This window comes from Dinoponera quadriceps, unplaced genomic scaffold (assembly GCF_001313825.1).
Source record: "Dinoponera quadriceps isolate SergipeBrazil2010 unplaced genomic scaffold, ASM131382v1 scaffold453, whole genome shotgun sequence".
Taxonomy (NCBI): Eukaryota; Metazoa; Arthropoda; class Insecta; order Hymenoptera; family Formicidae; genus Dinoponera; species Dinoponera quadriceps.
The window spans coordinates 1,179,972-1,194,027 of NW_014554678.1; the positions used below are offsets into that span (position 1 = coordinate 1,179,972).

Genomic DNA, 14,056 nt, shown 5'->3' on the forward strand with positions numbered 1-14,056 from the left:
AACCAAGTCAGTATTCGCGAATTTCTAATGCGCCGGTAGATTCAATCTTCAATGGGTTCCTTTCATCAGGATATGCATGATTTCTGCTTGTTTGTTCGCAGCATTTCTCCTTGAAGTTGAATTTCAAGTTTCTCCGTCTTCTTTACAGTTTTTATTTCACCCCTTTACCCGATCTTCATATAACGAGTTCAGGTTTCCGCCGCTCGGTTACGAGAAAAATGACAGCAATTTTCTTCGTATATTTTTAATTATGCTATAAACACATCTCAGGTTAGCAGCGATATTCTCCAGATTGCCCTTTTAAAAAGTCAACTACGTCGTGCATCGTTATTATCCATAAAGGTTTTAAGTTTCTCCAGCTTAGTTCTCCTCTTTCATTATTCCATCGCTTGACCTCCATGTACGTCCGCGATCCAGTTCCTGGAAGTTATAATTCAAGCAATGCGCAGTTTTCAGGAGGAAGAAAACAATATCACATATTGTTTCGAAGATCTTGGTATGTCGGTATTAAGCTCTCAAAATCTCATCAAGTCAATGGTTAAATGAACACGTAGTAGAATACACACGCAGCTTCTCAAACGTAAAATATGTTTTACTTTCATAATATACAGGGTATGATGACGACCTTAAGGTTTGTCGACTTTTTCCACGATTTTCCTATTCACTTCGTCATCCCCTTTCCCTCACATTTCATAGCATTTAATTCTCTCTCGACACCTACGAACCATCAAAATCCGCGATGACAGCTTACGGCACCGAGAAATAAGCAACGGCTCACAACGAGATAGCCGATCGCCGTTGAAAAGAGACGACAATGACGAGTTCACGTCTTCCTCGCTGGATACACTTCGGTCGGGAACGTTCGAGTCGTGGCAAATTGTCCCGCAGCTTCGTGACGCGAGTACTCTTTCTCACGAGTGGCGGTGTGAAATATCCCGCGAGTCAACATAGGCGGCCATTTCGGCAAATACATTAATTATAACGAAATCTCGCCGATTAGCCGAATCATCGACGTTCACGGCTCCGCGATACACCGTAAATAATCCGCTAATCACGTCGCTCCGCGCCGTCGTGACTTTTCCCGAATTTTCCGCGCCACAGTCGCTCACACCTTAGTGCTCGCGCGGGAAATACCTGCTGGACGCTCTAAGTGCACTTTCCGGAGGAGCCTCGTACCTTCTCTCTCACGAGGACGTGGCAAAATATCTCACTGTTTCGAGAGACAATATTGCCGCCACCGTCACCGCCGCCGCGTTTCTCGCCATTGTCCTCGTCTCGATAAGCTCCTCCTCGACGTGGATGAAAATCGCGGTGTCGAACGGCAGTAGGGGGGCCGCCGCTGGCCGGTAACGTCGGAAAAATATCGCATCCGAGAGAAATGTGGTCCTTCACATGTGCACGTGCGCTCGCGATAGCGTTAACATTAATTATGAGCTACGCGGTAGCACGTGATCGCAAGGAAAATGCCATTTGCACGGCGCGGATGTGCGGACGTAGTAGCTTCCGCGCGTGCAATACGTTTTTTCCTCTCTCTCTCTCTCTCCCTCTCTCTCTCCTCTTCCTCCCCCTTTTTTTTGTCGAACGCTAGCCGCGGAGATCGTCGGGATTTATGGACGGCAAAGCCAGGCAGGGCTACGTGACCGGGAATTCTCTCGTTCTCCTGCAGAGCGATCGTGACTGGCTGCTTATTAATTGTGCAGTACGCTTAATTAACCGCTTAATTGCTCGCTGAAAAATAGAGGAGCGACGTTTTGCTCTTCTATTTTCCCTTTATCTCCTCGCTTTTTTTTTTGAAATCGCCACGCAGATCGCGCTCTATGGCGATACATATCGCATCGGGGGTATTGCGCGCTTCGTTCACAATACTCCAATGAGAGATAGATAGACAGATCGAGAGAGAGAAAAAGAGAGAGAGAGAGAGAGAGAGAGAGGAGGGGGTGTAGCGTTATCGGAAAATCGGCGGAAAGTTGCATTCCCGCGAGATAGAGAGGGGGAGAAAGAGAGAGAGAGAGAGAGAGAGAGAGAAAGTGAAATTGTCTCGGTCTTCATTCTCTCGTGTTTTCGCTTTCGTGCCCGTAACTTTGGCGAACGGTATTGCAGACAGCCCGATAGACAGACGGGCAAGCAGACGGGTGGGCAGTCCCGTCCGAGTTTGGAAATTAGAATTTCAAATGGCGGATGACTTTCGTTATTAGATACCGCGTCGTTACTTTCGCCAGTCGGAGATCCATATTCGCGATTCATATCGCGGATACTATTCTGTTCGGGGGGTGTCGCCATTCGGTGGGAGCTATTTATAATTCACAGAGGCGAAGACAGAGCAACATCTGCCGCTTACTCCGCCGCGTGTGTATATATATACGGCCGTTTCGTTTTAGGGGACTTTTAATACGTTCGACGATCGGGCCGGAGCGACACATGCGCCAAATTTCTCGCTTGTATTCGTGCCGCTGTTTCGAAAATTGTAAAATCCGGGACTCTAGCGACACGCGGCCGGCGACACGGCCGTGACACTAACTCGCTTGATCCTGGCGAAATTGGCGTCTCGCCAAAATGTGGAAGGGCCGTGAATCTGCCGGCGTGGTCGGTACCGGCGCGTCGAATGGCATCGCGTGTCTGGTCATACCGGCGGTATGAATGAAACGAGAGGAGCGCCAGAATTAAAGCTCGCTCCCCGAGGCGTTTTTCGGTGATTGCGCGATTTATGACCCCCCCGGATCTGGTCAATCTGCGCCGGCGAATTTCCCGCGTCGCAGGTCATCGGGCGGTGTATGCCCGTTTAACCAATCAACAGGATAAAAAACAGCGATCGCGCTCGCTCGCTACCAGACCCACCGGCAGCTTCCTAGTGCTCTGAGCGAGAAATTTATTGGAGGAGAGAGCGGCATAGTTTAATTCCCCTCCCGTTTGCTTCTTCGAGCGAATCACTCGACGGGCATGAACGTCGGCGAGGGATGTGATTCTCCTGAAATACGCGTATTTTTACGTATTTTAATATTTTTTTATGTTTGCTTAATTGAAAGAATCAGTTAATTCGCTGCATTATATTGCTGATTATATTCTTTCCTCGCATTTTATTGGATATCGACTTATCTTACTTCTTCGTATTTCGTTTAATTTAATAATTTAATTTAATTTAATTTAATACATTCTATTATTTATTTCTAGAGATTGTTTTTCTTTTAGTTTTCACTTCTCTTATTTCACTATTTCTCTTTAGAGGAGATATGATATCTCCTTAATATTTTACAACAAAACGATATCAGATCGGACAAAAAAACGCCAGCGGTGCAACCCTCTGTATCATTAATACAAGCGGCGTGTCTCGCGCCTCCTCACTGACAAGAAACCGTCCGACGACACCTTGAAATATTCCGGGCACTTAACGGAAATTTGTCCGTACGCGATTCGCGTTGGCGTGGTGGACGTTGTGCGCGAAACAAACGTCTACGTGGGTCGTTGCGTCGCGTGTAACTCGGCGTAACGGCGTGAGATAACAAAACGCGATTCCTCGCGAGCGAGCGAGCGCGCACGTGGCTAATGGCTCGTCATTGTCCAAGTTTATGGGGCGATGACGCGGCTCGCCGGAGAGAGTCGATTGACGAGGCCGCAAGAACACACGCCTGCAGGCTCGATGCTTTCGGTTGCAGGTGCACTGGTTCCAGCAGCAGCACGAGAAGAAGCGCAAGAAGCGCGACTTCGAGAGCGCGCCCTACGCGTTCGTCGGCTTCCCTCCGTTCTTCGACTTCCGGCCACGCTCGCGTCATATCGGCACGACCCAGCAGCCGCCGAGGATCCGCGCCAGCTTGCCGCTCCAAAACCTGTTCACGGACCCCCTCTTCAAGGAACAGTGGTACCTGGTAAGTAGACACCTCTTGTCGCGATCGGTCGATGCGCGTCGGCCGTACGCGCATCGAACGGATTCCCGCGGAATATTGATCGAAACACAACGACCTGTATACACGTGCAGTTAGAAAAAGATCAACTGTACTGAAGCTGAGAGAAATGAAGTTGAAGTTAGTAATAATAATAGTATTACTTTATTGGTGCTGAGTATACACATAAGACGTAACGTAATTAACTGCTTGCAAGAGGCCGAAGGACGCGACAGCAGCTTTACAGTTGTTCACAGTATGTTTGTTAAACACTTAGCACAGATTTGTCGAGTTTCTCCGTATTGTATCAACCATTGCCTAACAAATTGTCACGGACCAATGAATCACCTGAAGGATCGCCGGCCGATCCTCTCCGCCGACGGAAACCATCGACGGTCTCGTCCGCGTGTAGAAACGCGTATCGCTCGAGGAAAGATGATTTCCTCGAAATTATATCCGAGGGAGAGAGGCGAAAGAAACGGGAGTTCGTATCGCTTTGCATCATTAGATATTATAATCGCGTATTGAATTATGCGCATAAGCTCGGCGCGTATTGCAGCGCAAATATTCGATAGCTGATATTACGCATTCATCATATTATATGTAAAGCAGATAACGGGGCGATAGAAGTGCGCTATGTTTCGCTATGTATTATTTCACACCGTCATTCCCGGCGCAAACCGGTCTCTTTTGATCGAAAGTGTTATTAGTTCCATAATTATTATCGCACCCGTGACCGCAAATCATTGCCGAATACTGACGCTCGGGCAACGACGTCGATGCATCTCGGCAACATTGCGAGAAAACGATCTCATGTCTAATTCGCGATTGTCTCGATGTGGGTCGCGCGTAGTTTTCAGCCACGCGTGAATTACACGCTGAATTATTACGCATCTTCTCATCAACGGGCGACAGCGCCGTATCCCATTACAGTCCGATGCGCTGAAAACGCGCGTGGTATCTCATGCAAAATGCCACTCGGCTCGCATAATCGCGGGCGTGTAAACAATTATCACGGTAATTACTCGGGCCTCGTACAAACAGTCAATCAGCGTGTTTGTTATCCGATTATCGGCCGCGACTAATGCGATCTTATTGAGCGGACCGTGCGATCGATCGCCTGGACGAGATTATCGAAAACAATCGGGGCGTCGTTTCAGCCTCCGCTCCTACCATCCTCCGCCCTGCTTCCTTCAGTCGCGCATCGCCGCGCTGCCGAGCGGAACGTCGCTCTTCCGTTCCAGTCGCGTAGTTTAATCGCTCCAAATTAAACCCCGACCGGTCTCTTTGCCCCGACGTCTTCGACGGAGCGGGGATCCCGCCGTTTTACCGGAAAAGCACCCGAGCAGCGGGCTTACTTTCCGCCCTGAGCGTCACCGGACCGTATTACACCCGGCGAGAGGTGATCTACTCGTCCCGGGATGCGAAACGACCCGTAGTAGGCGTACAAAACCGGCCCTCGAATTTTGGCGGTTATGAAGGGGAGCGAAGGCCACTTTGGTCCGATAGCGATTTATTGTGGCTCGACAGTGGGTTCATCGCGGCTCATTGCGACTCCGGCAGTGGTTTATTGTGATTCTTTAACAGCCGCAATCGGACCATTAATGAACTGCACCGAAACGTTATCGAAATACAACGAACCGCTACCAACAAACCGCAATGAATAACTGTCAAATTACAATAAACCGCGTCGGACCCGCAATGACCCCCGGTTCGTCCCCCTCTGCCCTCTCAGAACTCCCGAGTCGACTTGATCTTACGTGTCTACAGTGAGAGGAAAAATATGGAAAAAATAAAAAAATATTTATTCGGTGGATACTAATATTTTACTCGGATATATTTTTTTACTTATACCGATATATATTTTTATATTGAAAAGAAATTCTTTTCAGATGAGAAAATATACATTTCCTTAAGTCGGTAGGTTTGCATAAAAGAAGTTGTTTATTTTATTTTTAAACAAAAGAAATTAAATATGACTGTTTCAAAATATGATGAAGGTGGAATATATGAAACCATCAGGAGCCAAAGCATGGATGTTTTTCGTTCAGTATAAATTAAAAATTCTCGGTTGATTTAATAAGGGGAATCATATTAAAATAATGGAAATTTCCTTACGAGAATATTTCACCGGTTTTACTTCTCGTATGGCACTGTTCTTGGTCCATTTTTAACCGTTCAGAGCCGTCTCGTTTTATCATTTTTATACTCGTTCCTTGCACTCTCAGGCACGCGCAGTTTATTATGCGAAGGAATATGATGAGTATGGTATGTGCACGCTAGTATATATGAGTATTTTTAAACAGATTGGCCGTCTTCAACGCTCGTTTTTCAGCTAATGAATGAGAGCACGTTAATACGTTTCTCTTTTATTGAGTTTTGTCTTAATACAGAAAGAAACGCGTTACAGAGTTATGCATTTATTCGTGCTATTTCAAAATGTGCAGTATGAGCGCTTGTGAGTGTTAAACTAGTATTATATACTCGTGACTGAATGTACATTTGCACATATCAAATTTACAAAGCACTGTACGATGTGTTTGCTATACAAAAATACTCATAATAATACGTTAATACTATTCGGATATACTCGCATGCAATTCGTTATAACCACTTGTTACGGAAAAGTGCCCTTTTCCGACCTGAAAACGGGGTCATACTAACTCAACCAGACGCATGCTTTCGCTACCCAAACCAGCAATTTTCGCGAATTAAAAACAATGAAATATTTTTATAAGGTAATAAAGGATTCGCTTAACGTGTGAAGATTCTCCGCGTACGCAAACCGGATGATACGTAATCTAGACGCACGTTACAAATATTACATTCTCCCACAGTTATATTATTATCGACAATATTAATATTTAAAATCATTTAAATTTAAATCAATCTGTCATTAGCATCCACCGAAGAAAGCATCTTTCCATTTTCTAAATATTTTCCCTCTCAGCTGTACTTTTATTTCGTTATCGTTTATTGTTGCTTCAAGCAAATATTCGATCACATCGCAGCAATACGAGAGTAACTCGCGAATAAAACTACGGACGAGGGAGAAAAATGACACGATGGCATCGGAATTTCATTTGCACAGCCGGTAAATCTGCAGCGGCGCCAAAGTACATCGGGCTCGCGTTTACTTCTCGCGCGCGAGTGGCCGCGCTCACTCGCTCGCTCGGCCGGTCTCTTCTCGGGCTTTAATAGAGCCCACGGTTGTGCCATGCGTTTTCTTGCGATCGCGTAAACAGCTTATAGCGCGCAGCCGTTCCGTCCGGAACGGCCGGCGGTGAGAAACAACGGAAACAACGGGCAGCTTTTGGCAAGGCTCGCCCGATCCGCCGGAAACTTTTCTCTCTCGCCGTACCGACGCCCGCCGCCGGCGCGTCGTCTCAGCCTGAGTTGCGAACTTCTCGATTACGCCGAGTGTCCCGCTCTTAAAACTGTTCGGCCGCTATTTCCATTGGCTAGCGTCCGAGAGGAGACGCGAAGAACATCTCGGTTGTCCGTTTTTGCGAATACCACCGATAGTCGCCGGCGTGGTCTCGAACTTGAGTTCTCTTAATCCGCTTGTAGGAAGTCGCGATTATCGATGTAGACTTTGTTTCGCCGATCGGCCCCGTGAAAACGCTGCTTAAGACGCTTACCTGTGGAGAGATCGTGCTTTTAACCTTCGAATTTCTTCAGGGATGAATGTAGGAACGGAGTGATCCTGACGGTGATGAAGGAAGGAACGCTACTTCGGGGAACGATTGAAACGAATATATCGAAATAAGACTATGATGAGACAGATTATGATGAAATGAGACACTGATTACTTAACTCGTAATACAATCGTATTCATTCACGCTTTTTTACTGTCGGCTGTATTCTCTTCTTTTTACGTGACATCATCTTTCATGTGGAATTTCCCGGTGAAATCATATATTCGGGTCGCTCATAATTCTATCCTTTTGTTCACGTTCCGCTACTTCGCCGTTTTTTGCGAATGTTAAAGATAATTGCTAGAGTTAAAGCTAAAAGATAATTTCGAAGGCTATTATTGGGATTGAAATGAAAGGAAAAAAGTGGGATAAAAGATTTGGCGTTTCTGGTTGCGATGATCGGCGAAACGTGCACTGTACATTTGCCGGGGTTATTCTCCGGAAAATCTGGCGCGTCACGAAACGCAGGAACGCAGGAGCACTCCGGGGGACTCTCGCATAATGGACGTGATATCACGCGGTATGAAATTCGAGCAGGTCGGGCGAGCCCCTCCGTAACGGGGCATCCGGGGTTTCTATTTACGGACGGCGATGCCCAAATATGCCGTCAATACTCGAAGCCCGGCCGCGGAAACTACCGGCCGCGTATAAAACCACAGGATGCAGTATTTGTGACATGCCCGGAGCGTCGCCCGAGGTGCGATAGAAGGCTAACGCTTACGTAACCCGAGAAACCACTCCTCTTCCTGATATCTTCCCCTACGTAAGGGTTCCGAGGAAATCCAGCCTCGAGATCCCTCCGGCTCAATATTACTTCATTAAGACCCGATACAGCTCGCGGCGACGAGGATGCTGAGGATGTGGTCGCTTGCGTGACGCGTAGAGGAAACATACTCTTGCGTTCGACACTTGACCCGTTGCGACATTCGAATATATTCCGCGCAGGACGAAGCAGACTGCTGCATCAGCCGCCTCTCGGCAGCTTCACGGACCTCCGGATCGAACGTTTCTCTTCTCGAAGAAGGTTTCCTCGGCGATACAATAGTGAAAGACGAGAAGATCCGATTGCGGATTTAATTTGCATTCATTCCCAATATAATGTATATTCAAATACGAACTATTTTGTTATTGGAAACGTCTCAACCGTGCATTGTGCTCACCATCAGTCGAAATTTTACAAATAATAAATAATCGCTCATGAATAGCAGAGTCTCGTAACACGTGTAATTTGCACGGTAAAAACATTTTGTGCTTCGATCGTTGTCAACATTTGTGTGTTAAATTTTTAACATGTGTATGTGCAGGAATATTTTTAGAAACAAAGTCGGAGGGATCCGGATATATGATAGCGATGCAAATCAATCGACCGGCTCGATCTGCTCCGTGTATGCATTTGTTATCGTTCGCACGGTTGGCGGATAGATTAATCGTAGATTTGCTATTCGCGTTGAAACACGCGATATTGTCGGTTATCGTATAAGTGACGGTGTACGAGATCGTAGCGATTAATCGCTAATCCGAATTGACGGGGACATTTAAACGGGTGTTATTTATTCACTCTCGTTACTGAATAATAAGGCGCAGGGAAGACTGGAGGTCAAAAGGGACAGACGAATCCGACGTCTGGATTCGCAGCTCGTTCCTGATATTGCCAATTGCCGTTTCTGCTCCTCGTTTCGGCCTTCGAAACGTTCGGTCGAGCAGATATTTCATACCTCGTCCCATGTCCTCCGTATGAAATCATAACACCGCGGAGAATTGCATCGGAAAAATGAAATCCGGCGATGAAGAGAGACGATACAACTCGCGAACAAAAGTTCATATAAATGCATTAGCGTTAACATTTTATTTCCTCGGTTTCAATATTTCCCATGGAGACGTGAGAGTTCTCGATAAACCCAACAATTAGAATCCCTCTCTTTTCTTTATTTTTTTACAGTACACTCCTTCTGGTATCCACAATGTCAATTAATTTGTATTATTTGTACATATACTGTACTTGTATATATACCTTTGCAGACGGGAGCGCGAGCATTTACTGTTTACAACGAAAAGGATAACAATTTCAAACACGCGTTTCGATCATAACATCTCATCATAACATCTCAATGAAAAACCGCGCTTCGACGCATATTCTAAACAAACAACCGACCATGAGTGTGTCGGGGTATCTTCTATACACGTCAAAAACACCCTGTCAAGGTCTATCAAGTTAAAGCTATCGGCAATATTTAGCATTGTTCACATACTAATTAGTCGCTTATTAGTTGACAAGTAGAGTAAAGAGAGAGAGAGAGAGAGAGAAAGAGGCAAAGACCGAAAAAACAGTAGTCTAGAGGTCGAGCCTCGCTTTTTACACGTCCTTTTCCCCCTGATATCAACTCCGCGTTTCTAAATAAGCAGTCCGTGCTCGAGCCTGTTATATTCTTACGTCCATGGTCGACATGGGAGCAACGCTTCGTCCGGATGGGTGGTTCGCTTTTGTCGGGCCGTGGAAGACGCTGGCTGTGGTCTGGAGTTGCTTCCAGAGACCGAGGGACCGAAGGAGACAGAGAGAGAGAGAGAGAGAGAGACAGAGAAAAAGAGAGGGAGCACCTTCGGGCGAACATACAGAGCGTCGGCTCCTCGCAACCTGGGCCGTGTTTTTTTGTTCTCTTTTTGCCGGGTCGACCGCACGCGTCGCGAGAGACAATGGGGTGCATTGTCTTCCACGGGCACAATATGCGCCCACAATGTGTGCACGAACTCATCCCGCCTGCCGCTCGCGCGCGCTACGCTGACGGGATTACGACGCTCTTATGCGCGGTGCCCGTAAATTCGGCGTTTCTTGCTGGATAATTTTGCGCCCGTCGTCTCTCTCTCTCTCTCTCTTTCGTCGCGCCGGAGGAAGAAATCGCATCGTAGAAATTGATGCTTTACGGCGCGGATCGTAAAGAATAGAGGGAGAAAGAGAGAGAGAGAGAGAGAGAGGAGGGAGCACGCAGTGCAATGCAATCGGGCTTTCGTCCGTTTTTCTGATAAAAGTGCACTCGCATCCTCGGTGTCTCGCGCGCCGGCAGAAAATTAAACTGCTATTACGGAGCAGTCCGAAGGAGGACCTTTTTCGGTTAAAACGTCCCTACGGGAGTAACATCGCGCGGTTATCAATTTTCTAGCGTGGTCCGTCCCCGATATTCCCCAACGGCGTTGCCCGAAATGATGCGGCTCATGCATTCTTGAAAATTCGAGTAATTTTTTCCCGGATTTCTCTATTTTTCGCGTAATATGAAGTGACCTTGCGAAAAGTTCGCGAAGTTTGTCGAACGTCTATAGTGGTACTGATGCAATTCAACGTCAACGATCTCATAGTCGTATCGACGAGCTGAAGATTACAAGGCTACAGGGTAGATGGCTCGGTAACGCATTCTTGAAAATCTGAGTAATTTTCCGCTGTTCTTTCTTTTTTCTTCTATTGCGAAATGAGGTGACCATGTGACAAGTTCGTGGAGTCTCTTGAACGTCGACGGTCTACGGTGACCGGTAGAATTCAATATCGAACATCGACGATGGTCGTATCGACGAGCCGAAGAAGAGACGACAGCCAGGGTGCGATGGCTCGCTAACACAGTGTTTGTATTCTCCCGGTATCCAACACCAAGGCCACATTCCCTTCGGCGACGAGTCCTCCTTCTCTCGTCGAGGTATCGAATCCTGGTCCCGTTGCATTCGGCGCACATAACAATCTCTGCTTTTCCCCCCCTCTCTCTCTTTTCTTTTGTGTGTATGTGTTTCTCTCTTTACTTCTCTGCAGCGCCAAAATCTCCGACAGATAAGCGCTGACACGGGCGACTAGGACACGCGTCGGTGCTCCCGGCTTCCTCTCGGCTGAGCACGACAATGCGCAATCTAGTTAATGGAATCACAGGGAAAACGGAGCGAAGCACCACGCGCGCGGATCGTCCCGACCGAATGGCCGGGTAAAAAAGCACAGCTGAGAGGTGCATCGTCGCGGAGATTGGCACATTCCGTCGCCGATGTTCCTGCGAGAGAACACGTACGGTGAATCCCGCCATTCTAGTCGTGTCTCTCCGCGTTAACTCCAACTCTACTTCTTTCTCTCTTTCTCTCTCTCCCTCTCTCTCTCTCTCTCTGATTTCGATGAGCTACGGGCGTAATGTACAAAATCTCGGGACTGAGGCGAGCATGTGTGTACCTTTCACAGACGTTTTATTTTACTCACGCGTGAACTTCCCAGCGAACCGGACGCGTCGTGCTTTCGTCGTACAATGTTTATATTAGCAGGGTCCGTCGCTTTTTGAATCACAAATTTCTCGCGACAATCTTATTCTGAGATAGTAAGAGAGATAGGCAGATAGATAGATAACTACGTTTATTATTGCTGTAGGAAAATATTCTTGAAAAATGCCCTTAACAAAAAACATTACAGAGAAGGAAAGAAGAACAGAAATTGTATTAATATAAGAGAATTTTACATTTAACGTTGTTCGTTTAGATGTTACCAAGTAGAAAATAACTGCCTTTTATGTATTTTTCCTGTAAGAATTAAGGTGACAAGATTATTTCGTTGGACGCGGCGTACTTTGAAGGCGCTTTTAATCAGATTTATTATAATAATTTATAATTAGTTAATTAATTTATATTTATAATTCATATAAAAACAAGAGAGAGAGAAAGAGAGAGAAAAGGGAGGAAAAAGAGGGAAAAATTCTTCTCTCTCAAGGGAGAAAAATCGAAGAACACCACTGTCTATGTGCTGTATTTGCTGCGATTGCCGTGCTTGCGATCCTTGAACATCCACACACACACACACATACACACACACACCTCTGCTGACGGATAATCTACGGAAACGGCGATATCATTCTACGCACGCACAAATTTATCGTGTTACCGTCGCGAATTTTTTTCGCCCTATTTCGGAGCGATCACGATCGCCACGCGCGAACATTCGCCCGCCTGCCGCGTTACCTGCCGCGAACACGTACGAAGCATTCGCGTATTTCCATACCGTACATTTATTACGCAAATTCACGGCGCAAATGCAAACGCCGGCCGGTCGCAATAATCAATCCATTATAAATGCATAAAACGGACGTTTGTTAGAGGATACAAATCGCGCCGCCAGCTCGCCCGGATCGTGTCTCGAATGCACACACACACACACACACACATACACATATTCATTCATATATATATCTATATGTATATTTTTTCCCCGGTTTGCGGCGTGGAGCTTCAGATGTCCACCGGTGGCGGTGTCGGAAGAGCTATAGCTCTGTCGAAAATTCGCCTGGAATTTTAACGCGGTCGATATTTTTTATTTGGACGGTGACGCGCCGCGATATATAGCAATAAATTGAGAGCTCGCCGCGGACGCTTGCGTCGCGCTCCTCCGCTGGAAAAATCCCAGGTGGAAAGCTGCTGGCCCGGCGGGGGGCCACCGAACGGCGGGATTCTTCTGGTTCGACGTTAAAGTTATTTTCGGCCGGTGGGAGAACGCAATGCGGTCGTTTAATATAATTTCATATATTACCCGCGCAATATAAAAAAATTGAGAAGAATAATGCGCCATTTGTCACGCTCGGGAAACATTTCTGGCGGCCAGCACGGATCGCGCTGGGTCTCCCGACTGCAGTTTGCGCGGCTTAAAACTCGAATCTCATTCACCTAGTTTGTTAGTCTCCATGGCGCATAGCTTCCAATTGGCCGGCAACGAAAAATGAGAAATCGAAGTCGCACGGTGGCCCGTTTGCCGCGACAGCGCGTGGATCACGCTGGGAAATTTGCGGCATTCCCGAAAGGGACCGTCCGAATTTGCCATGCGGCCAGTAATCCATTAATCTAGGAAATCACACTCGCTCACGCGCGCGCGCGCGCACATGCCTATGTGGAGATGCGAGCGTTACACGAATATCAATCAACGGCCATCCGCGGCAACACGAAATTCGTGAATTAATACCTGTCAAAGAATCACATAGCGTCCCGCACGCGCGATTCATCATCGTCGTGATCTTTAAGCGAAGTAAAATATCCGTCTACGGCCGCGAGTCAAATTTGACATTCCGTTGTCGCAGAACGGCGGCGCCAAGGATGGCTACGACATGAACCTCGCGCCAGCCTGGCAGAAGGGCTACACCGGCAAAGGAGTCGTCGTTTCCATCTTGGACGATGGAATCCAGACCAATCATCCCGATCTGGCGCTCAACTACGATCACGAGGCTAGCACCGACATCAACGACAACGACGACGACCCGATGCCGAGGGACAACGGCGACAACAAGCACGGCACTCGGTGCGCCGGCGAAGTCGCCGCCGTCGCTTTCAACCAGTACTGCGGTGTCGGCGTTGCCTACAATGCCAGTATCGGAGGTAAAAGCAGAATTTGATTAAATCGGGCGAGTAATCACTGTTCTTGAGAGAGAGAGAGAGAGAGAGAGAGAAAGAGAGGAAGTTTACTTTTTATTTTTATTTATTCAAGACATC

General features: G+C 47.1%; 1 protein-coding gene across 3 annotated transcripts in view; it reads left to right on the forward strand.

Annotated features, from left to right (window-relative positions):
* LOC106740777 (furin-like protease 2) overlaps positions 1-14,056 on the forward strand; it is a 362,212-nt gene that overhangs the window by 333,691 nt on the left and 14,465 nt on the right. For all 3 annotated transcript variants that reach the window (XM_014612154.1, XM_014612153.1, XM_014612155.1), the window contains exons 4-5: positions 3,651-3,860; positions 13,648-13,942. In XM_014612154.1, coding sequence (XP_014467640.1) covers positions 3,651-3,860; positions 13,648-13,942 — 505 coding nt within the window. The remainder of the gene's footprint in view (positions 1-3,650; positions 3,861-13,647; positions 13,943-14,056) is intronic.